The 23,264-nt window shown below is 36.5% G+C and overlaps 1 protein-coding gene across 6 annotated transcripts in view; it reads right to left on the bottom strand.

The window, feature by feature from the left end:
* The window catches only part of ARFIP1 (ADP ribosylation factor interacting protein 1), a 40,581-nt gene that overhangs the window by 7,166 nt on the left and 10,151 nt on the right, over positions 1-23,264 (bottom strand). For 3 of the 6 annotated variants that reach the window (XM_040065188.2, XM_040065190.2, XM_040065186.1), the window contains 6 exons: positions 17,137-17,251; positions 14,554-14,649; positions 12,971-13,080; positions 7,512-7,733; positions 4,004-4,161; positions 1,708-1,882 (listed from right to left, as the gene is read on the bottom strand). In XM_040065188.2, the coding sequence (XP_039921122.1) occupies positions 1,708-1,882; positions 4,004-4,161; positions 7,512-7,733; positions 12,971-13,080; positions 14,554-14,649; positions 17,137-17,251 (876 nt within the window). The remainder of the gene's footprint in view (positions 1-1,707; positions 1,883-4,003; positions 4,162-7,511; positions 7,734-12,970; positions 13,081-14,553; positions 14,650-17,136; positions 17,252-23,264) is intronic. The other 3 variants (XM_040065191.2, XM_040065193.2, XM_040065189.2) reach the window with 2 other exon arrangements.

Genomic DNA, 23,264 nt, shown 5'->3' with positions numbered 1-23,264 from the left:
TTGCTCTGAATCCTTCCTATATATATAAATGTAAATTGATTGTGTTATATCGACAATGGAAACCATAAGGAAGCAGAGTAAGCCCTATTTTAAACTAATTTGAACTTATGCATCAGAATTCCTGTACAGATATGAGCTGAAAGGATTAAACCATTTTAACAGAGGTACATTGTAGTGGTAGCAAACAACTTACTAAAAGAAGAAAACAAAGGTGGGAAGAGTTGAAAGACACCTTTTCAGCATACCCTTTTTCAACCTGGCATAGTTTTAAAATCAGTTCTCAGGAGCATTTAGATAAAACTTGAGCTTCTTCAAGAAAATCAATTTCAATATGAATTTTTTCAATCCTTTTGTTTTCCAATTTTTTCAGCAAGAACCAGAAACAAAGTCAGGCCAACACCAGGTTTTTTGTCACCTGATGATCCGGTCCACCACAAAGCCAACTTTTGATGTCTATATGATTACAGACCAGGCAGTCCTAATGCAGGTGCTTGTATGAAGGAACAGTGCTCAGGAGCTATTTTTAAAGCATAATTTGTTTTGGAAACCAAAATGTTTGCTGATTTTCTCAACCTCATTCTTATCATCTGTTGATGGTTCGTGTTTCTTCCCTGACCTCCATCTTTATTCTAAGAAGCTGATGCAACTAAATATGTGATATTATATTCAAGAATACAAAATAATAATTGGTTTAGCTTGTTCCCATGATTTTTCCTTTAAAGTTTCCTCCTTCCATGCAAGGAGCACGGTTTGCTATTGTCTTCTGTGGCTAGTCATGTATTCTTTGACAGGCTGTTGTTACCTGTGTTTAAATTTTTAAAATACATTAATCAACCCATACTGAAAATGTTAACCCACTGATAACGTTAACCCTGGATAAACTGACAACTATCTCTTATGTAAGTTTTAATCACACTTTCTTTCTTCTGAAGACATGGGAAATATAGCCACACATGATTATCACCATCTCATTTACCATGAGTATGAACAAAAATCAGATCTTGAAAGACCGTAATTTTCACATCTAATTAGAGAGTTTGAAAGGACTTACTTATCAAAGAAAGGACAGTTTGAAAGTTTTGTATGGCAGTTTTATTTTTGCCTGGTAATAAGAAGGGTAAGAATCCCATTATTAAGATGGTATGGATGAAATGGTAGGGTTGAAATAAACACTTATGGAAAAAACCCCCACCCTTCAAACCAAGAGTTCAAGAGTCCTGTTTTAAATTAAGAAATTATAAGGGCATTAATTATAGCAAGTAGTACTTCTCAGTTCAAATTCTTAAAGAAAGCTTAATTTTGAAGAAGCCTCTTCATAGTTCTGTCGTTTTCTTTGTGCATAACCTCCGTGACAATGTTGCCAAACGTACGTATTACTTTGAATATTAAATCAGTAATTATGTGACTCATTTAACCATTAAATGTGGAAAACTGGAAAAGTAATGCTTTTGCAAACTTGAAACCTCCTGTAAAAACAAGAAACTTACTGCCACGATGTTTGTCATTTGTAGCTGGAGCAGTTTGATTAAGGAGCTGCTTGCTCTAAAAGTGATACAACAAGAACTCAGAAAATTCAGCCTATTTTCCTTGCTTGCTCTACTTTTAAATGAATACATATTTCAAGACGTTAACAACTTAAAATATGTCTAGAAAGCAGCAACTTCTACAATAAAACTTCTAAACATAACATGAGGAGTAGTCGCTTACCTTATTTTCTTCCAAAAATTTCAATTTGATAGATACGTCATTACGCATTTTGTCGTATTTCTCTTTATGCACTTGAAACAGTTGCTGTGATTGTTCAATCTTTGGCAGAGTGTTTGCATCACGAGGGCCAAGATTCAGCTCTTCCAGGTCTGTTCGATAAGCATCGTATTCAATCCTGACAAGAAAGAGGAGAAGGGAAAAAAAGAACCATCTAAGGGCAGCACCTCAGAACTGACCTCAGATAAGGCCAAGTACAACTGAAGATGAACAGTTAACTACAGAAGAAAAAAAACAACCTAGCCAAGTTTTTTTTTCTCCCTCCTCCTATTTATCAAGCAAACCCACCCTGAAGCATATTGTATAAAGCTGCTGCAACAAGCACCCTCCCTTTTTTGTTCCTGTCTAGGCCAACATGCTCTCAAGCCTTCTGTTTTGTACAGGCTTCAGTAGTCAGAGCTTTTCCTAGGACATCTCAACCTAGTAACCCAGAAAAAGCTACCAAATATTTTTCAGGTCATTCGTCTGCGGTTGAATCAGTTCACTGGTGAGTTTGTGTTGAGAGTAAGAGACACACCAAGAGCATGACACCCCCTTCAAGCAGATGTTTGAGGAATAGGTTGCTTACACCGAACTCTGACCTAAAGCATTTTCAGCATGCTTCAGGCTTCTCCATATGCATTAATTGGACAATTTCACAGCTCTTCCACAAATACTTTTCTGAGAACTTGTCTGCTGTATGGAAAACCGGACTGCAAAAAGATGGTGCAGCCCTGCCCAAAGCATCACTCTTCCTTCCACACATTTTTGTAGCTGTCAAATAATGGAACCTGGCATACCCACCAACTTTAATGGGACACACCACATTATTTCTGGCCTTTTAAACAGGCTTTCTTACAGACACTTCTTAAACTGGAAAGAAATCAGGATTAAAAACTGATAAAACACAGTTTTCAGATGATGTAACTGCTCAAAAGAAAAATACAACTTTTTCAGAGGTAAAAGGAGTAATATTCACAGGGCTCTTCCTGATTCTCATTGCCACTATGACTGAGGATTTATATGTAATTTATGGCTTAATTCCAAAAAGGAAACTATTAAATTAATAAAGAGCTGATAGAAGAGGGGAAGAGGTGAATGCTGAAGTACAACTGGGGACAAGAAAGAAGAGACACAGAAATAAATACAACCTATTTTCACAGTGTAAAATTATGAACTAGCCGTGTCAGTGAAGAACCTTTATAATTTATTTGCCTTATTAAAATGGCAAAATATTTGATTTCTTTAGCGAACAGAAAGGGCAAACAATGAAGGTATTTCAGGAGGGAAGAACCATATATTGAAAATCACTGCCAAGAACAATCGCAGCAGATATATTTTGCATAAATTTTCAAGGGGATATCTGGAAAATGTATGAACCAGTTCTTTTTTTTTTTTTAACATGTCAAAAATAAAGTAATACCTTATCGACACATTAATTCTGCCTTTCATGCCTTTGAAAGTTTACCTAAATATCAAAACAATTACTTACTATTTTGTTTAAAAATAAGCATTAGAACAGAACAATTAAAAAAGATGGGGAAAGAAATTCGAAACTCAAGCAGTTTGCAATTTCTGACCTAAAAACCCCAAATATCACAAAAATTATATACATAAATAACATCCTTTGTCACTTTAAAGTAAATGCACTTTATTCTGGTAAGTGAAAGGAAGTCAGACTGGAATCACTCATCAGAAAGATCTATGAGTCTCTGGCAGGAAAAAGGAACCCAGCTTTAGCATACTATGCCACATCTATAAGTAACCTTCTCCATGTAGGAAAGCCATTAATCACCTGCTAAGAAATTCCTGGTTTATTTTCTCCTTTCTGACCAAGCCTGCAACTTCTCCATAAAAACTGAAGTGTGAATTGCAGGCATTGTTCATCAACAGAGGCACAAGACTAAATGTCTTTCAGTCAGAGAGATTATTTTACCTATTGCAATGCAGCTGGATAAAAGTACTAATCTTCCACTGTCACGCTACTTAGAAAGACACCTTAATCTAGCACGTGGGAAAAAACAGCTATAATTACTCCTGCAGCTAACAAGTAAAATTCAGACTACAAGGGAACATGTACAAAACATTTGAAGATCTATGCAATCATTTACAGTTAAACAGAAACCCTCATTAGATGAGAGCTGTGTTATAAGGTTTTTATCTGACAGGTTAGTCACTCAAATACAAGGACTAAGCTGATACAGAGTCTGCTTCCCGAAGATTAATTCACAAGGAAAAGAGCTAGACACAGGGTAGCTACCTGGCACTTTCATACTGTTTCACAGTCAACAACGTATCCTCAATTGTTTTATTCACCAATGTGTTCACACTGGCAATAAAAAAGTTAATAGCTCCGAGAAGCGTTTCTCCATTTTTAGCTAGAAGTTTCTGCGTATCTGCATTGTAGCCAAACTCCTCCTATAAAGAAAGAACAGAGAAAACAAAGATGTAGATCAATTGAAATAATAGCATTCATCAGCAACTATATAAAAAAAATGCAAACATGGATGTGGCAGGTCTTTCACTTCTGTTTGGGTATGATTATGATTAAACCATAATGATTTCAATAGAATATTTGGTTCACAGTTCTTATGAAATCTCTCCAACACATGACATTAAATTCTATTTTACAGTGTGATTTTTCTGCACTCTGATATCTTGAATGTTACTTAAAAGTAAGAGGCAATGCAGACTTCACATTGTCGTTCAGCAGGGTTTTAATGCAGCATCTCTCGTGGTTGTCTAGGTAATGCTTTAATACGAACAGAGACATTGCTACATTAAATACAGGAATGTAAATTCACAAGGGCACACAGCATTAATTAGCTATTAAGTTTTATTCTTATCTTCTCGAAAGGAACCCCAACATCTATCATGATTTAACAGGCTGTAAATAATTGAAGAGCAGAGCATTATAATGAAGAGCAAATAAAATTCTTAATGTAGCTCATCCAAAAATTCCAAAGGGACAAGGGCAAAATTATTTCCAAGGCATTTAGTCAAATTTAGATATATGTTTGTCCATGTCTCTTTGTTAAAAGCAGTGTAAGCTGACCAAGGCTGCAAAGATTTTCCTAATGCGTGGATGCCAAAGGAATCCAATTATTATATCTATGTCATCCATCTGGCATCTCTGTATTCTACAGATGGGAGTTCTCACAAAAGAGTACAATCCCTGGTTGTAATGACTGTAAAACACACTAGGTTCGTATTTGGAACTTTGGTCTTTTTAGGCTTGCACACTGCCAACAACTGACTCAGAAGTGCTGTATTCCCCCAGCTTCCTTTCATCTGTCTAAAAAATGAGCACCAGAGCCAAATGATATTTCATGTTAACAAGTTCATGACAGTGAGTGTAATGGGTAATGGGCAATGGTAAGGGAAGAATCGTCTAGAAAAGAAGGTGCAGTAGGAGTATGCAGTTGAAGGAGAAGAAAAAAGGAAGAGAGCTTAGGGCAAGTTTTCATGAGCTAAGTCCTGTAAACACTGCTAAAGATCTGTCATCTTTGTTTTGTACAGCTACTTGGGCAGCAAAAGCAGTTGGCTAAATTGCTAGAGATTTTGCTGGAAAAAAACCCCAAAACAAGAATTTTCCAGCTGGTTTTGCTCTAACATTGCCAGCAACACAGCTAACACAAGTACTAGCACAGAGAAGAAATAGCAGCACGCTGGCAGAGACAACAGCAGTAGGACTGTTCCTTGCAGCAGCTTAGTCCCAACTGTTTTTCCTCCTGCAGGCAAGACTGCAATTAGCTTCCCAGCTGGTCCACTCACTCAGATCATCCCAGACCCAGATGACCAACACTGCCAGTTCAAAGGGGGAGGTAAGGACGGGACTGCAGTGACCTGCAGTACTAAGGAATATGCTAACCAACAATCGTGTCCTTCCAAGGGCTCACGGCTTCATACAAACTTTTCAGTTTTGTCCGTGACCTCCTGCAGATACCTCTTATGAAACACACAGGAAATCCTTTCTTCACCAGGAGTTTACGCTCCGTTCATACTCTATGCTCAGGTCAATTAAAATTTGGATTCATCTGCCTATATAATTAGAGGCACATGAGCCTGGAACCAGCAGTTATCTTTATATCCAAAAGAGAAACAGCAACCCATTCACATGAAGTAATACCTCACCAGATACCACATTAAAATCTTGTTTTGTTATCATGTATAAAAGAAGTAGTATTACCCTGAGACTTGGGGGGGCTTTTTAATTTTATTTAAGCATATATACTGTTATCACATTAAACATTAAAGACTAACTGTTCAGAAATTTTACTTTTAGTCCTGCACAAGTTTTAGAGTCAGAAACCCAAAAATCCAAAGGCCAGGCTACAGATGATAATACATTACAGAGTAAACAGAGGGAAAACACAAAGAGGGAAGACACAAACACCAGGCAAGTCTCCAAGAAGCAAAGGTTAGATAACTTTTATTATAGCAGCAGAAACCTTTATTTGATTTTCATCAACAACCCCATTCAAGAATCTACACAAGAGATGAATGATGGAAACAAATCCCAAGACCAATACATTGAAAGAACGTGGAACATCAGTATTCCCATTAGAAGTGACAAGCTAATCATGGGAAAAACCCCAAGATTCATTAAATGAGCATGATGCCAGATTCCGTCAGTGTTTTGGAAGAAACATCCAGCTTCAGCACATACTTCATAACAATCACTAAATTCTGCCACAAACCACATGCCCATATTTGTGTCAAGAATAAACTGATAACTAAAAGCTTTTTTAGTAGATCATTTAATTTCTTAGCTGCTAGAAGTGCTCTACATTCACAGATTTTCATCTGTCAAGCTAATATTAAGAATTCCTCCACATTAGTGTAGGAGTTTCACATTTTTTCAGCTAGCTATCACTTAAGGTTCCTCTGTGCAAGCATGAACTCCACCTACTCCCTTAAAACTTGATGGGAAAAGACAATTATGAAAAGACAGATGTTTTTAAAATCACAAAGATAATTTGAGCTGTTTCAGCAGCTATGTTTTAGGGAATTATGAAACCATTTAATATTCGTTTTCCAAAGGATCAAAATTTTTAATTTTGCAAATGCAGAACAAGCAATGGAGAAACAAGCCAGCTATTATACTCTGCAAGCAACATCCACCTTGTCTCTCCTTACAGCAAACAGCTTTACTACTGGCAACAGAAAGTGACAGTGTTACATAAAATTCTAAATCATAACAACCCAGATATCTCAAGATTGCCTCTCCCGCTCAGTAACTCCAGACAACATACGAATACAGATTGGTCTTATTAGTAGGAAAATTCTGATTAAAAAAGGACTTTGAGATCAAATCTCAATGTCTCAATATGCTAGAGAAAAAGAATTTATTCACATCCATGCACACAAGCGAAGTAATGTGCCCTAATCTACTTATTCCCAGGCACATTCCCCAAAGACATCTTGTAATTGAAATGACGTAACACTCTGGAATACTCTGATGACATTTCATTAGGTGCAGAATTAATACTAAAATGCATCTTCTCTACAAAGCAAAATTGTCAGTTCTTGAGTTCAACCATCAACTAGAGGCTAACATTTAAGAAACAATAAAGAACTAAAGTAATTTCAATAATTTCCTATAATTTTAAGTGAATCACATAAGCTTTCAACACAAAGAGCATGTAATATATTGTTAACTACAATATTTATGGAAGTAGCTGCTAACTAGCAAATACCCTGCACGAGTCAATTAGGCTTATCTTCATCTCTGCCACTATATTTCTCAAACACTATAAAAGTCTTACATGAAGTTCCAATGATTTCAAACTCAGGTCAGCAAATGCATCTCCAAGTTGCCTTTGGGTATGTACCATCTGGAAGAGCTGCGTGGACAGTGTCTGTGCCAGTCTCAAGATATTTTCATATTTTTTTTTGTTATCTCTCAATATATCTATCTGAGCTTCTAGTTCCAGGTCTACTGTTCTTGAGCCACGACCCAGTTTTTCAGAGATGATCTGACGTGTACACTGCAGAAAAAAAATTAAATTATAAAGATTCAAGTATATTCAAGACAACACAGCATACACCCATTTTCAGCTTCAAGGGACATATAATTACACACAATTCTTTCACAACCACCCCTCCCAATATAAGTTTGCACAACAAACTGAGAAAACAACACAGTCTTTAGAAGTTTATCAGGACTCAGCAAGAACAGTTGGACAAGTCTCAACTCCTACTAAGATGAATATTCAAGTTAGCAAATCAAGAGCATAACTAATTGTTTCTCAAGTAAAAGAACACTTATCTCTTTATAGGTTTGGTGAATCTCATTAAGTTAAAAGAAGCATTTTAGCGCAGTGCACTGCAGTCAGTTAACAGGAGCATTACTATTCTGCATAAAAATGTCTAGTTAGTGATCTTTTGGGCTTTGTCTACCTATCATCCAATTCCACAAGATTCCTGTTACATTTTCCAAAAATATTCTTTTTGAGGATTTTTTAGGGGGCAAGTAAGAAGGTGGTGGTTTTCAGCATGTTTTTTTAAAGCTAACCAGGAAACTGGGAACTCCTACTGAGAAATACGCAAAAGTATTAAAATACACTCATTATTTACACATCTTTAAAACAGAGATGATTAACTCAGAAAGACTATTTCTTTTCTGTCGTAAATTCTTAATAGGTTTGCAGTTCATTAACACACTGAGCAGGAAATGTGCTCTTCCATGGCTGTAGACACTCTCACCCAGCCTATGGCTGTGACAGAGCAGGCTGCTGCCACATTCCACTGATCTGTGACACCTTCTCTGCCAGAGATTCCAGCCCAGCTTGGCATTGAGCCTCCCAAGATGCACAGTGGGGCTTCCCTTGACTGAGACATAGGAGAAGCCATTTGCAAAGCAGGTATGTGGCAAAGCTATACAATTTCTCTACGGAAAGCAGAATTATTTACTGCTATAGTAAGTTACTTGAAGTTAATCTGTGGTCCCAAGGCGTGAATGGATAACCAACTTAGACATATAAAAAATTACTAGTAGAAGCAGAAGTTACAAGGAAATTAAGTTAGTAGTCAAGGCCACAACTACTCTGAAAGGACTTAACCTAAGCCCAAAGCTGCTATTTTTAATATATTTTTTTTTTCCTCATAAGGTCTAGGTCAGAAGATTCAGACTATTAGGGCTACTTCGTTAGATTCAAGTAATTCACAAGAAAAAGCACAGCTAATCTAGGTGATGTTTATCTGTCAAGCATCAGAAATTTGGGAGAGCATGACAAATTATAACATAGAATGCAACTTTACTACCAAAGACTCCAAGAGAAATTGCAAAATACAGCTCAGCTCTGAGTGTGCTCAGAGCATAAATAAGCCTTTCATTAGGAACTATGGAAGTGATGGTCAAATTTTGGCTGCTTTCCAAAAGAGCTGACACACACACAAACCCCCATGGAAATGCAAGAGAAAAATCTGAATCATGGAAAGCAAAATTTTTGAAAGCAATGATAAATTACAAATGAAGGAATTATTTTCAGCCAAGGGGTATTTGCTTCATAAGTCACAGCAAAACACCTAAAAAAGCCCAGCAGTGACAAGTGAGGAAAAACCAGTAATTGGAAAGACTTAGATTGCATACTTTGTTAACTCAGGTGTAGAAAAAGATAAAGAAAATGCCCCAATCTATTTTGATTTACTCCAGTTGTAAGTGAACTAATACACACTACAAGCACACAAGTTGCTCTATATTCTCACTAGCAAAGAAAATTCCATGCATTAATTCCACTGTGCTTTGTTCTAAGAGTATCTATAAAGGAAACTGTCATGCAAAAGACCATACAACTCAAAAAGAAGTCATCCAATGCAAAGCTTAAGAAAAATAGAGAAAAAAAAGTTACCGAAATACATTCAAGAGAATTGTATTTTAAATTGTATATGCCAAAGATGAACAGAGGCATTACTGGTAATGTCTCAGAAATAAATGTTTTACTAGTAGCCCAGTGCTAGAGAGGTTTGTAAAAGAAGTTTGCCATTTTTTTACCCCTCAAAGTTTAAGAAGTTGTATGAAAAACAAAAATATAAGCTTGTTAGAATTGCTGAAAGACAAGAAGAGTCTTGACTTTCTTAAGTCTAAACGTTTTTTAGACTGAAAACCTCTTTCTCATCTAAAGGGGAAGGCATGGGCAGAAGAAAGAACAGAAAAAGATCTCATCACTATTGCAAGAAGGGCAATTTCTCTTCACATTAACTCATGATTACTAGGGAGCATTCATCTGGAAAATGTGAAGGACGATGGTAGTTGCAAAGGCATTTACAGACACAAATGACTTCTGAACACAGCCAATAATTTAGATTTCTCAGCCCCTGATACAGACACTATGGTATAGGAACTACTCATGTCAGATTCTGGAAGAACTTCCTAACAGCAAATTTCACCACTAACTCCCCTTATGTATCAATGTCTGGCACATTGATAACAGGGATTTTAAATTCAAAGGGATTCAGGTGCTGATTATTTACTCCTGTCCTTTATTTCTGCATCTTCAAACCTATGAAGAGTTAGCTATTAGGAGATAAGGTGGACACTTCTTCCCATGATCTTCCTGATAGGAACCAAAGCAAGCCAGTATGTCCACAAATTTAAATTTGTCCTTAACCATATTAAATATGCTTTTTGTACGAAGCCTATGACACAAATGTATGGCATCTCCAAGTACAGTTGCACAACACTCCATCAACTCACAATGAAATTTTTAAGTTCTCTGAATGATCTTATACCTCAAACAAAGAGCGGACAGCAAGTCAATATGGAACTCTAGAAAGATCGTAACTGACACACCTCCTTAGGCATGGATGGGTATAAGATAAAAGTAAACATGTTTTCTGAAAATGCTAGTTGTTGTTTGCTATGTCATTACTGGTGTGATTCTGTATTTCAGCAAGGGGGAGGCTTAAGCCATAAAAGAAATCTTAAAATCCATACTTTCCAGATACTACAGCCAAAGAAAGAATGTTCTAAACAAAAATTCAAGACCCCTTTTCCTAACATTTTTCGCTAGTCCTCTGGCTGTTGGTTCATGTCAGTGAGTTTGACACATTGTGAGTTTTTGTGGGTTTGTTTTCTAAATCAAGGTTCCAAAACTACAGAAGAAGGTCAAGTCATGTCCTATTTAGTTGGCACAGAAGATTTGATCCTAAGAATCAATGTTTTAAAGAGACAAGATAAATTTAAAGAACAGCTTCAGCTGAATAGCACGTATTCTGATTGGATCACAGCACATTCCAAAGTATCTGGCAGACAGAATCACAGAATGGCTCAGGTAGGAAAGGACCACAGTGGGTCCTCTGGTTCAACATCTCTGCTCAAGCAAGTCCATCCTAGAGCACACTGCACAGGATTGTGTCCAGAGGGTTCTTGAGTACCTCTGGTGAGGGAGACTCCAGAACCTCCCTGGGCAGCCTATTACAGTGCACAGTCACCTGCACAGTAAAGAAGCGCTTCCTCATGTTCAGGTGGAACTCCCCATGCTTTAGGTTCTGCCCACTGCCTCTTGTCCTATTGCTTGGCACCACTGGGAAGAACCTGGATCCATCCTCTTCACACCCTCTCCTCAGATACTTTATAGGCATTCATGAGGTCCCCGCTCAGTCGTCCCTTCTCAAGGCTGAACAGGCACAGCTCCCTCAACCTTTCCTCATACAAAAGCTGCTCCAGTCCCTTCACCATCTTTGCTGCCCTCCACTGGACCTAGTCCAGGAGCTCCGTGTCTCTCTTGTCCTGAGGAACCCAGGACTGGACACAGCACTCCAGATGTGCCTCACCAGGGCTGAGCAGAAGGGCAGATCATCTCCTCAACCTGCTACCATCTCCTCAATCTGTTGGCAATGTTCTTCCTAAGGCACCCCAGGATACCACTGGACTGCAACTTCTGCAGCTGCTACAATACTTAGATGACAAGAAAAGCAGACAATCTAAAAGCAATTTAATTAGACATAAAAATAAAAAAGAAACTTCTGATTCTAACAGAAAGACAGCATAAGCATATACTAGAGGTAGAATGTCTCCATCCCTGCTTTTTATCCTCACTCAGGAAGATGTTCTTATCTGGATAAAGAACATTGGAGGGATTCGGACTTTCCTTTCCACAGATTGTTAACTTCTTCACAATTTGACGTAGACCTCACTGATGCACTTGTCCACAACCCTATCATTTAAGCTGTAGGCATAACAAGAAGCTATTTTTCAAAACTGGTGTTTGTTTAAAAGTTTTGACAGGAATGCATTCCCTGACCATTGCTCCTTACCTTATAGTTTTTTTGAGAGTCACTTCTATCAAACTGGCGTGCTTTAAGCACCTTTTCATTATTCTTATGTTATTCTTTTAATTTCATCAAATCTCAACTGATCATGAAGTACAAGCATATAAAACACACACAAATTGAAGCAACTATTACAACACTAAGAAAAAACAATCAGTCAAGATGAAACAAAACCATCAGAATAGAATTAACAAGTTTGGAACTTACAGATGCCCCTGATTTTTTCACATCAACTAAAATCTTATTGTATCAGCAGTCAACTCAAAAAGATCAAAAATATTTAATTCCAAGCTTTACATTTGGAATGACGAAGGGAACATTAGAAATGGAACATTCTTTACCTTGCTAATTCACTAATACCTATTAAAGATTTTCCACATTACACCAGGGATTCAACAAAGACTGTTACACTTGGAAGAAAACTAAGCATTCTAAAACTATACATTCTCGCTTACGCTCACTGCAACAAGAACTTACTTTCACACAGCTCTATTCCTGTCTAGCAGCTGTGATCGTGACACGCAAAGCAACCACACAAGACGAGAGATTTTTTGCAGAGGGCAGAGACTTCCTCCGATCCAGCTCAAGCTGAGTCAGGGCGGAGAGAGCCTCCTTGTTTATTTCTTACTTTTTATACATTTGTGGGTCTGGCTGAAGATTGGCTTCTGGGGTTAAACACCCCTCAGCCTCAGTGGCCAGACCAACTGTCAGTTACAATTGTTTTCAGGTTAGAAATATGCAAACAAAAGACAGAGAATGAAAAACAAAGGATTTGTTTATGTTACATCTGTGAGAAAAAAGTAGAAACTGCTCCTAATATTGTGCGGCAGCTAAAAGGTCTGACTCCATTTTATGAAAATTCAAAAGGCTTTAAAAGACTCAGAAAAACCAAGGTGACAAGCAGCCATCTCACTTAAAGAATACATACATACACACACAGAGAGCTGCATACCTTGTAAGTGTTTAGGCTCCACTTTCTCACCAATTCCAGTTTCTCCATCGCTGGATTCTTTACTTCATCCGCTAACAGAACAGGTCCGCTCTTCTGCTGAGCTCTGCCCCCTGAGTCAGACACAAAGCAAACCTTCAAGGCCTTGGATCTAGGCTTTTTGTTTGTTAGTTTGTTGTAAGGGATTAGTAGCAGGTATGGAAGACTTTTGCAATTGCACATCCAAAAGCAGAGCAAGGTGACAGTAAGAACTTAAGATGAATAAGCAGATTTTTAAAATCAGTTCCAGAAAGACTTACTTTAAAAGATATAAAATGTGTGTGTGTGTATATATATATATATATATGTGTGTGTGTATATATATATCTGTGTGTATATATTTATATATATCAGTAGTTAATGAAGTAATAGGCTGAATTAAGCATACTGAAAGCTTAGAAGAGCTTTTGAGACATGTTTATTACTTAATCTATGTTTAAAAACTCCAACAGTTGAATGCTCTTCTGCATTTAGTCAATCTAAAAGTCTGTTTACAACTTGAAGACCACTAAACAACAATTACTGGCATATTGTTGTCATGAAGTACAGAGGTTTTTTTAATCTTTTCCAATTAAAGTATTTTTTCCAGAAGATGTGTTCAGCAAATATTTAATTTCTTTCAGTTTTATTAGCTCATTGTATTAGGGACAATTAATTCTACAAACCATGAGTATAAAACCAGCAAAGAGGAGATTTAAAGCAACTAATTAAAATAACTAGGGCCAATCACCACACAAATTGCCATTACTCAGCATTTTCAAGCTAACATGGGATATCATGTGGATTCCATGTTTCAATTTTGCAAAATTCCTAGTGTCACAAATATTAAAAACTGCTAAGTATTGTCACTTTTAAAGCAACATTTTTATTTATTCGTGACCATATTCATTTTAACTACTCCTGACTGATCCCTACTGCTACTTACGGTTACCTTAGTCTTGCCAAGTTATTTATGCAAACAAGAGTTTGGAAAAAAGTCTGTACAGATGCCTCAAGATACTCCTTTAGCATCAAGTTCTACTGTGTTCTTTACATCTTCAACATGCTGTGCAAACATTAAGTAATTAACCCTCTCAACACCCTTATGAGGTAACTGAGGTAAGTTTTCTCCTTTTATGCAGGAGGAAGCAGACTAAGATGTTAAGTAATCTGCCCATAGGCACAAAATGAGTCAAGTGGCAGAGCTGAGCTTGGGTGTTGTGAATTCCTAATGGCTGCCCCCACAGTCTACTGGAATATGTGATCATTTGGGCAAAAAATGCTAGAAGTTTCATCTTTAACCTAAATAAAAGATTTTGGTCATTCCTATTTTATCTAATGTTTGTTATTATTAATATTAGTCATAATTTTAATTTTACGGAGCAAAAGCATTTTAGAGAGAGGAAAGCAGAGGTTAATTTGTAAACTGTTGAAGTCAGAAGTGAGGGCCACCAAAATCCCGCAGAAATTTTATTTCCATCTAACAGTACATCAAATAATTAGAAACATGGAAAGATTAGTAGAGTGTCAGCAGAGACAAGGGCGTTATCCATTCAGTGCTTTGATACCTGTAGGAATAATTAAATCACAACCTTGTCCAGCCAGTCTGCTAGCTGCTGCACTGCTAGGAGATATAACAGATGACTTGGGTGATGCTGAGGAACCTGAAAAGGGGACATTTAACCATGAAAATTCATCGTCTTCCCTTAGAAGTGAATGTGCGCTCTTACGTGTTTTCAAAACAAATAAATATTTGCTTCAGCAACTATAGAAGTATTCACAAAAAAGGTGTTGAAATTTCTGGTGGAAATGCTTTTCCAAGAGCTGCATCTCTCCACGTGAACTGCTCCAAGTTTTCTTGAGTTAATCTTTATCTCTAGGTCATGATTACAATTTCTTTTTCCGTAAGAACAATCAATAGACGACCGAAGGGCTCCACAGTGAAGTACAGACCACAAACAGAAAATTCCATGGAAGATTGTTATGTAACAATCCACAGCTGAAACACTTTTCCAGGTCTAGGCAGAATTCACTCTGCACTGTCACTGGATGGTACTTCAAGCATTAGGGAGTGAAGTAAGCCCTGAAATCTCTGCCCATTTCAGATACATTATATTGACCTCGGCTCTTAAGTCTGTGTAAACATGCAGCAATAAGTTATCCTGAAGATCATACAAGCCCCTAGCTGTGAAAGTGTGTAAACTCATTCCCAAAAGAAAGATGTTACAGCACTTGTTTTTTCTCTTAAAAAAACAAACAAAAAAGCCAAAAGCCAAAAAAAAAAAAAAAAAGGTGCAACCAACTTTAAATTACCTGCACTGTGTGTGTTCTCAAAGCTGTTTTAGGATTATGCTCATTACGCTTTTCAGAGCTTTGCTACTCTTTCATAACAGATAAATCTGAAGTGGCTTCCTTCTGGAATTTTCAGGACTTAAAAAAAGTAAGTTAGCTTTTCCTCTGTAATGATGAATGACCACCACACTGTGAGGGAACTTTAATTGCTTTTGCTGAGAAATTCCAATGTATTTCAGGACTAACAGTGCACTGAGGGGAAAGAAAATCAAACCTAAACTTCGCAGTTTCAACAAAATTTAGTTATCAGTAATACCAGAAACATCACTCAAAGTAATTGGATCAACTATCAGCTTTAAAACATTCCACAGAGCGCTACTAACATGGGGTAAATAAATCCAATGATTTGGATCCAGCTGCACAGAAAAGATGAGACAAAGACAGCTCACTTGCTGTGTTCTTCAGTAGATATACATTGCATAAGAGCTGCAACTGAATTCATCCAGGCATAGAAGTCTGACTGCAAGATCCTGCCTGAATCATTTCAGCAAGCGAGCCAAGACAAGCAGTTAAAAAAATCCTTATCATTTGACAGAGTATTAACACAGCCTTATGCATGCTTCATCATTCAACATCCCCCAAATCCTGAAAGCTCTTCCCCTCCAGTACTGTCTACTTTGCATTCAAAAATGAAGCCCTAATAAGGACACTCAAACAGAGGACATGATTTTTAGAAACAGGGCAATCATTCAACTTTTGTCCATGGTTTCATAGGAAGCTCTGGCTTATACCACTTCCCTCTCTCTGATTTTGTTACAACATCAGGAAAAATCCAAAGAAAATATCCTTGGAGAAAATCTGTGATACCCAAAGTGTACAAAGCTCGTAATTTGTGTACAGAAATTTCCACAGAACATTTGCATTTCAAACACATTAGTGTAGCTTGAAACATCTTCAGACACTTTTCCCTTACAGACTAATACACTTAACAGCTGCAACAGTTATCCTGGTAAGAGAATACAAAAAGGCAGGAATGGTGAGCAGTTTGCCATCTGCTCCAGTTTTTAGCTAGATATTTTGCTATTTTCAAAGACATAAAGAAACACAGCATTCACTTTGTAATATATGTAAAGTACAACATGTAAATCAACTGTTTTCATAAGCAAAGAATTTTACCAAACAGGAAATGAAGCAAAATGTAAATTAAATTTATGACTCCAAAGAGACTTATTTTCACAGCTGCACATCTGAGATAATTTCAAATCCTTCAAATTCAGAAACTGTCAAAGGTACATAATTCATTAAATACCACCTGCCCATACAATATCATGGTATTCTATTGCTTTTAGAAAGGAAATAGTGACATTATTGGCTTGTCTATCACTTTGCATTTCTCATTGTTTAATACCACTTAGATTCTCTAAGGCATACATTAATATGACAAGAAGAATCCCACTTTTTAATCTATTCTCGGTAAGTAAAGCGTGTATAACAAATAAATAACTCTCCAGTTATGTTTCAAAACAGAATAACTTGCAAAATCTGAAGAAAACTTCAACACAATGTAATAGTAAAATTCTTCAGCCTGACACCAGTTCAAGGTGATCAAGGTTTTCCCCTCCTGTAAGTGCAGACCACCTTAACACAAAGTAGTTCCCTCCAGTCCTTTGACAGATACTACAATATTCTCTATTTTAACAACCCAGTTACAAGAGAAGATAAACCGGTTGCCACTAATGCAAATCTCAAATGTGTACATTCATCCAAACTGCTCAAAGCAGCTACAGAACACTGTATTTCTGACCATGTAAGAATACACCTGAAGATTTTAAATTGAGAGAAACAAAAAAAGCACTTACCTTTACTTGGAAATTGTCCTGCCTCAACAACTCCCTCTTTGGCACCATCAAAGCCATGAGATGTTATTTTGGTTTCAGAAAGTCCAAGTCCAACTGGTAATGAACATTTCAAGTCCTGGAAAATATATGAATACAAATTGAAAGTTAAAGACTAAAAATTTAAGTGACTCCAAAGTATTATAATGCAGTTTAAGCAGCTCTCAGACAAGCAATTCTGCCTTTAGTCCGGAGAGTCCTTGCTGGTGTCACAGCTTTCTATTGGTATGCACAAATAAAACATAAATGAATGAGAAACACCCTAAGTATAGCCTGACTGTTTATTCTAGATTTTTTGTTACATTGATGACCAAGTAGAATGCCATATCCTAGAGAAGCAGTTACCAAAAATGTGGCCAGAAGCATTATATTATGTGGTCTGAAGCTGGCCCAAACAACCAGTTTAATAAAGTTTCCAGTTAAAAACTGACAGGGGTACAGAATGACGAAAGATTACCCAGCTGAGAACACTTTACAAACCAAAAATATGGAAGCAACTATCATAATACTAAGATTAAAAAAAAAAAATCACTAAGCAAGGAATAGCCTTAAAATTCATAGCATCCTTAGTTCTTAAAAATAGCACATGAAATCTTTTTAATATTTGACATGAGAGAGACATCAGAAAGGCATCACATAAACAGCTTCCTTCTGAGCACCTGTTCTGCATCGTAAGTGCTCAGAGCACAAAGTTGCCACTTAGTTTGTTTGCTTTTGAAACTCCTTCATTTAAAATTGCCTAAGATCACCTTTTTTGCATTTTTGAGGGCTAGATCAACTATTTCAACCGGCTCTCAAGTAACCAAAGTCTTCACTGAAACCCAGCACAGGCCTAAGAAAGCCTCCACACACCACAGCTCACATACCATCCCACTGCCCGTTTTTGCTGTCTTACCTCCCTCTACAAAAAGCCCCCCACAGGTTTACTGGACTATATTGCCAGCAATCTAACTGAAGTTTAAGCCTCTGATACTATGGAATTAGACACAGTACTTTTCTAAAGTTCAGGTTTTAAAGCAATTTAAAACCATTAATTCATAGAAGTAAAAATGGATGAAAAAACTATGAAGGTGAAAGTGAAAGGGTAAAATACAGTCACAAAAACCAAAAGCATCAAGAAATCAGAAAACTGTCAGTGTCTGGAGTCAGGTACTATTTTGCATCCCCTCTGCTTCCATACAGAGGTAAAAAAAATGGAAAAAGTAGAGAGGACCACTAGAGATAAGCTATACATAGCTTTAAGAAGTCAGTGTCTAGACACATGTAGTAACTGTTTGTGATCCATGCACTGCTTCTAATTACAAAGAAAACACAGCTTAAAATCTAATCCATGTTTGACCGATAACTGCAGTTGCTCAATCCGCAAACCAGAAGCAAGGTAGCACATAAGAATGATACTGATACTGCCTAGAGGTTCAGATTGTCAAGAAGTAGTTTTGGATCACATCCCCCCAGATTCAGTTAGATGTCTTTAGTTTAGGACAAATCCCTGGGAAAAAAGAAAAAAGGAAGAACTACGAACATATGAATTCCAGGAAATTAATTTTTCCATGTGACTTCCAGAAATCTCACTGACATCAAAAACTCAGCATGTTACTGCAAAAAGTAACCAATTCCTACATGAACAGGCTATGTGATAATAGATCACGCCATATTTGTACACCTGAAGCTTTATACAAAAAAAAAAAAAAAAACAAAACCAAAAAAACCCACCAAAACACAAAAAAACCACCCAGTATGGAAAACAAATAGTAGTCACATGTAGAACCTGATCTTCCAAATTAAGCATGTCAGAACTTTGGACACATACTGTTCTCAGTCTTCACAACTGACTTAACATTGGTGCCTCCATTTAAGTACATGCAGTTGGTAGTACGCTGGAAAGCCTATGCTTCAACTTAGTTTAGCTAATGGAGTTCATTTAATTTAAAATGTAGCAAGTCACTAGAAGCTGGAAAAGCAGAGGGAATTGAAAAAGGATAACCAGATTGCAGAGAAGATGCACTAATTTCACAAAAAGGACACGGCACAAAGTATTTTTTTCCTGAAGGCACTCTGGCATGTTGTGTAGTTTTCGGAAATATCTAAACCTGTAGCCAAACAAATGTAGAGAGCTAACCTGCTTAAGCACGTTCACAATAGGAATCTAGGCAATCATCTGTATTTAAGGTTAAAATGCAGAACATCTGCTTTGTAAAGACAAAAGTTTGTATCTAAGTCTAAGCAACTGCACTACTTCCATACACTCAATGTAATTCTAAGTTAAACACAAGCTGAACAAACTACAGAATTAAATAAATCAAAATACTACAATGCAGCCATCTCTTAAAAAAAACTTGGTATTTGGAATATGAAAATTTTAAAGATCTACAATTGTGCATATATATACACAAGAGTTTTTTACATTAATATATATATACACATATTTATATGTATACAAACACATATTTGTTCAGAGATCTCCTTTTTTCTCACTCTCAAAAAAGGCAAAGTTCAATTTAAAGAAAGGCAAAGTTCAATTCAAACCCCTTTTTAAAGACCTATAAAGCAGTTCAAATATATTTTTAGGAAGAATTATATTCTTGCATATGAATTGAAAACGTTACCATTTGTTGATCTATACATGACCCAAACTGACAAAAGGTCAGTGATTATCAAAACAATACCTTTCTGTTGTTTACAAACAGGCAAGCTACTGTTCAGGGGAGACACATTGCTGCGTGTAAACTAAAAGTTTTAATGTCATTCTTGCAACCGATTGTGCTTGCTTTTTTTTTTTCTTTACACAAGTTTAGATAAACAAAAAAGCTAGCAAAAAAATCTGTAATCATACTGAGAAAACAGTTTATCCCTTCAATAACTTACAAAGAGGGATAATTTAGAAATGCTGCACAAAATGTCACCCTTAAGGGAAGGTATGAGTGTACTCAATGTTTGAGTGGTAAGAAGGTAACAAATAGCTTTTGTTTTCGTTCCCACTAATTGTAAGTTTGGTTCTTACAACAGAGGAAGTGAGGACAGATTCCCCTACTACAATATGATTATTATATTTTGATAATCTATTGCTCTTCTAGCTAAATTTAAGATTTACCCCCTTCTTTGTAAAAGGTAAATTCAAGTCTTGGGAATTGATCAAAATTTATTCATACATAGCAAGCCCACAAATCTATTAAGAGATCACCATCACCAAAAAAAAAAAAAAAAAAGTGTTTTAATTTCCTAAGTTCAGTGAGACCCAGAGCTAGAGGCATTACCTACCCCTTTCTCAGACATTTAGCAAGAAGCAAAAGCATGAAATATAGCTAAACAGAGTAAGTGCACTAGCTTAATTAGGTCTAGTCAAGACAGTTCAAACCAAAATGTCATAGAACATTTAAGCCACTTCAACCATTTGTTAAAATCCCATTTTTATGACTTCAAATCACTACATTAAACTGAACATATTTTAATCAGGTTAGCCTTATTTACACAACACTATTATACAGCTCATCTGATGAACCAGTACGGATTTTTGACATAGCAATCCTGTTGAGGCAGTAGACACAGCAAAGAAGTCGTTCAGAATGCATGTTCATGAAGGAATGTTGGCTGAATTCCAAGACTACTTCCAAAATTATACTTCCCAATCATGCTATCCATAATAATCTAAAATGAAGGGAAAGACCAGAATGGTATTGTTTCTCCAACAGCAGAAACCAACCCAGCCAAAACTTAATTTATAGAAACTTACTTTACTAAGGAGCAACTAAGGAAATACGACTGTATTAATTTCTTAGTTATACCACTCCATTAGTAAAGCATCACAAAGCATTTACTTCTGCTTAGTACCAACAGGAGGTTTGAAAAATACAGTTTTACTTGCCTTTAATACCATAAATTAAGGTATTCTTAAAACCTCACAACAATGGCTAGCTCAACAGTGGAGCAAGTAATACTAGACCAATCATATGTTTATTTGTTTTTAATGGTGGATGGCATTTTAAATAATACTACTCAAGTCGACTTCAGGAAAAAATTTACAACACATCTGATTGTAAAGTTCACAGTTTAAAGTGTGATTACAAGTCCTGTGGAACAAAGGGTTGTACAGACAGATACAATATCTATCCAGTAAGATATATGGGCTCTAAACTTTAACTTCTTATCAAAATCACGTGCAAGTAGAGCTCCCCGTACATACTCATTATTTTCTTCTTCTCTTTGCCCCATTACGTCACTGAGTTCCTATTCTCCATGAATTACGCCACTAGATCCTCACATCAGAATAATTCAACATAAATAAATGGGAGAAAACCTGAAGTTTTAATCTTTCATGAGCTGGCAAATAACAGACTAACACATATCTTCTGTTCTCCAATACACTGCTCTTCAATCAGAAGACCCTTTCTACTACATCCCTTTTGATTTTCCTAATGTCATACTACAATCCAGTTTTAGTTTCCCTCCCGCTCTCATCATAAACATGCATAATTTTGGTTTTTCAGACTGTTTTTCAGTGTATGAAGAACATTCAATTTTTTTATCTCCTCAAACCAGTTTTCTAGAACTGACAACAGTTCTTAGAAATATATTTAAAATCAGTTCTACATTAATTAATCTTTAATTACCTAAAGTAAAAAATCTATGTCAGTCAACATAGCAAAACCTAAGACATGAACTCAGTCCTTGCAGGCAGAATGTGAGTGACAAGGCTGGCGTTTTTTTTCAGAAGGCAAGAAACAAAAGAGAACTGATTTTATAGATATGTGCAGTCTGGCAATAAAATTACAGAACAAGACAGTGAACACATGCACTCAGATTCAACAGATCCCAGAACTTATTCTGTAATTCTAGTAAGACAAATTGAAGACTCACAACAAAGTTCATTATCTTTTTGCATCCTGAAGTTTATTATTGGTTTTATGTGCATGCTTAATTATGGTTTTGTTCCCATAAAAGTACAATAAGAACCCTGAGAAGAGGCAGTGAATGAAATTAAACAAATTCAGGCACAAAGTGATAAGAATATCATATAGATTTTGTGCAGTACTTTAAGTATAACAAATCACTTACAGCTGCGTGAATATCTTTACAGGCAGATCAAACTGTTTTCTGAAAAAATTTAGTTTATTCCTATACATCTCTCACACTATATTGCCTGTTCTTGCATATAGGAATAATAGCAATATTATACTTCCCTCACTCCTTCCTACCGTCCTCAGCTCCCAATGCCCTCAGTCACATTAAAACGTCACTATGCTAATCACACCACGACAACAGCATGGGAGCAAAACTGGGCTCTGCAAGTCAGGGATAAGTGAATAATATAAACCAGCCAGACTTTTTTGCATGTTGGGCTTTCTTATACAAAGTAATAAGAAAAACTTTTGATTAGGAAATGGCGAAGTCTTCTCACTAGCAAATACCCAAACATTAGTGAATAGTTCCATACAAAAAGTTCTTAAAGCTCAAGTGAGATCCAACAGAGCTTGGGGAATTAAAAAGCACTATGTCAAGCTTTTTTGTACTGAAAGGACGTTAGATATTTGATGCAATGATGACTGAAGCTACAGCTTTTTGTAGTAAAAGTTTCCATCCATCATATGGGCAGGACAAAACTCGTCTGAATCCTACGGGCATGTCTTGTTAGAAAATTAGAATGTAGCAGCATATTTCTGACTGAGACTTTACAGTTAGGAAAACACTTAAGTTACCTTTTAAACATGCATAATACCAAGAAGATGCATCAATCAGTGCTACGTCACATTCCCAGAGCAATGGAACTAACATGCTTCCTTCTGAAATGACATTAAAACAATCTATGCTGTCTGATGTTCTGCAAAACCAATGGCATCTTTTTTTAAAGAAGGAGCAACCCTACTTGTCATTTCCAGGTAAATACATTTGCTCTGCACTTCCTCACAAAATGAAATACTTCTCATGCTTGAATGCATACTAATACTGCATTTGCTGAAACACAAATGCACATTTTCATTTCTGAGCAGCTTATGGATGAGGCCCGATGGAAGTGCTAAACAGAGCACGACTCTAGAGGAAAGTGCAGTTTTGTGATTAAAGAATTCTAAAGGTTGTACAAATACCTCTTAACTCAA

Source organism: Hirundo rustica, chromosome 5, assembly GCF_015227805.2.
Source record: "Hirundo rustica isolate bHirRus1 chromosome 5, bHirRus1.pri.v3, whole genome shotgun sequence".
Taxonomy (NCBI): Eukaryota; Metazoa; Chordata; class Aves; order Passeriformes; family Hirundinidae; genus Hirundo; species Hirundo rustica.
Note: the sequence above shows the minus strand (reverse complement) of the source record. Positions and strands in the feature narration are given on the sequence as shown.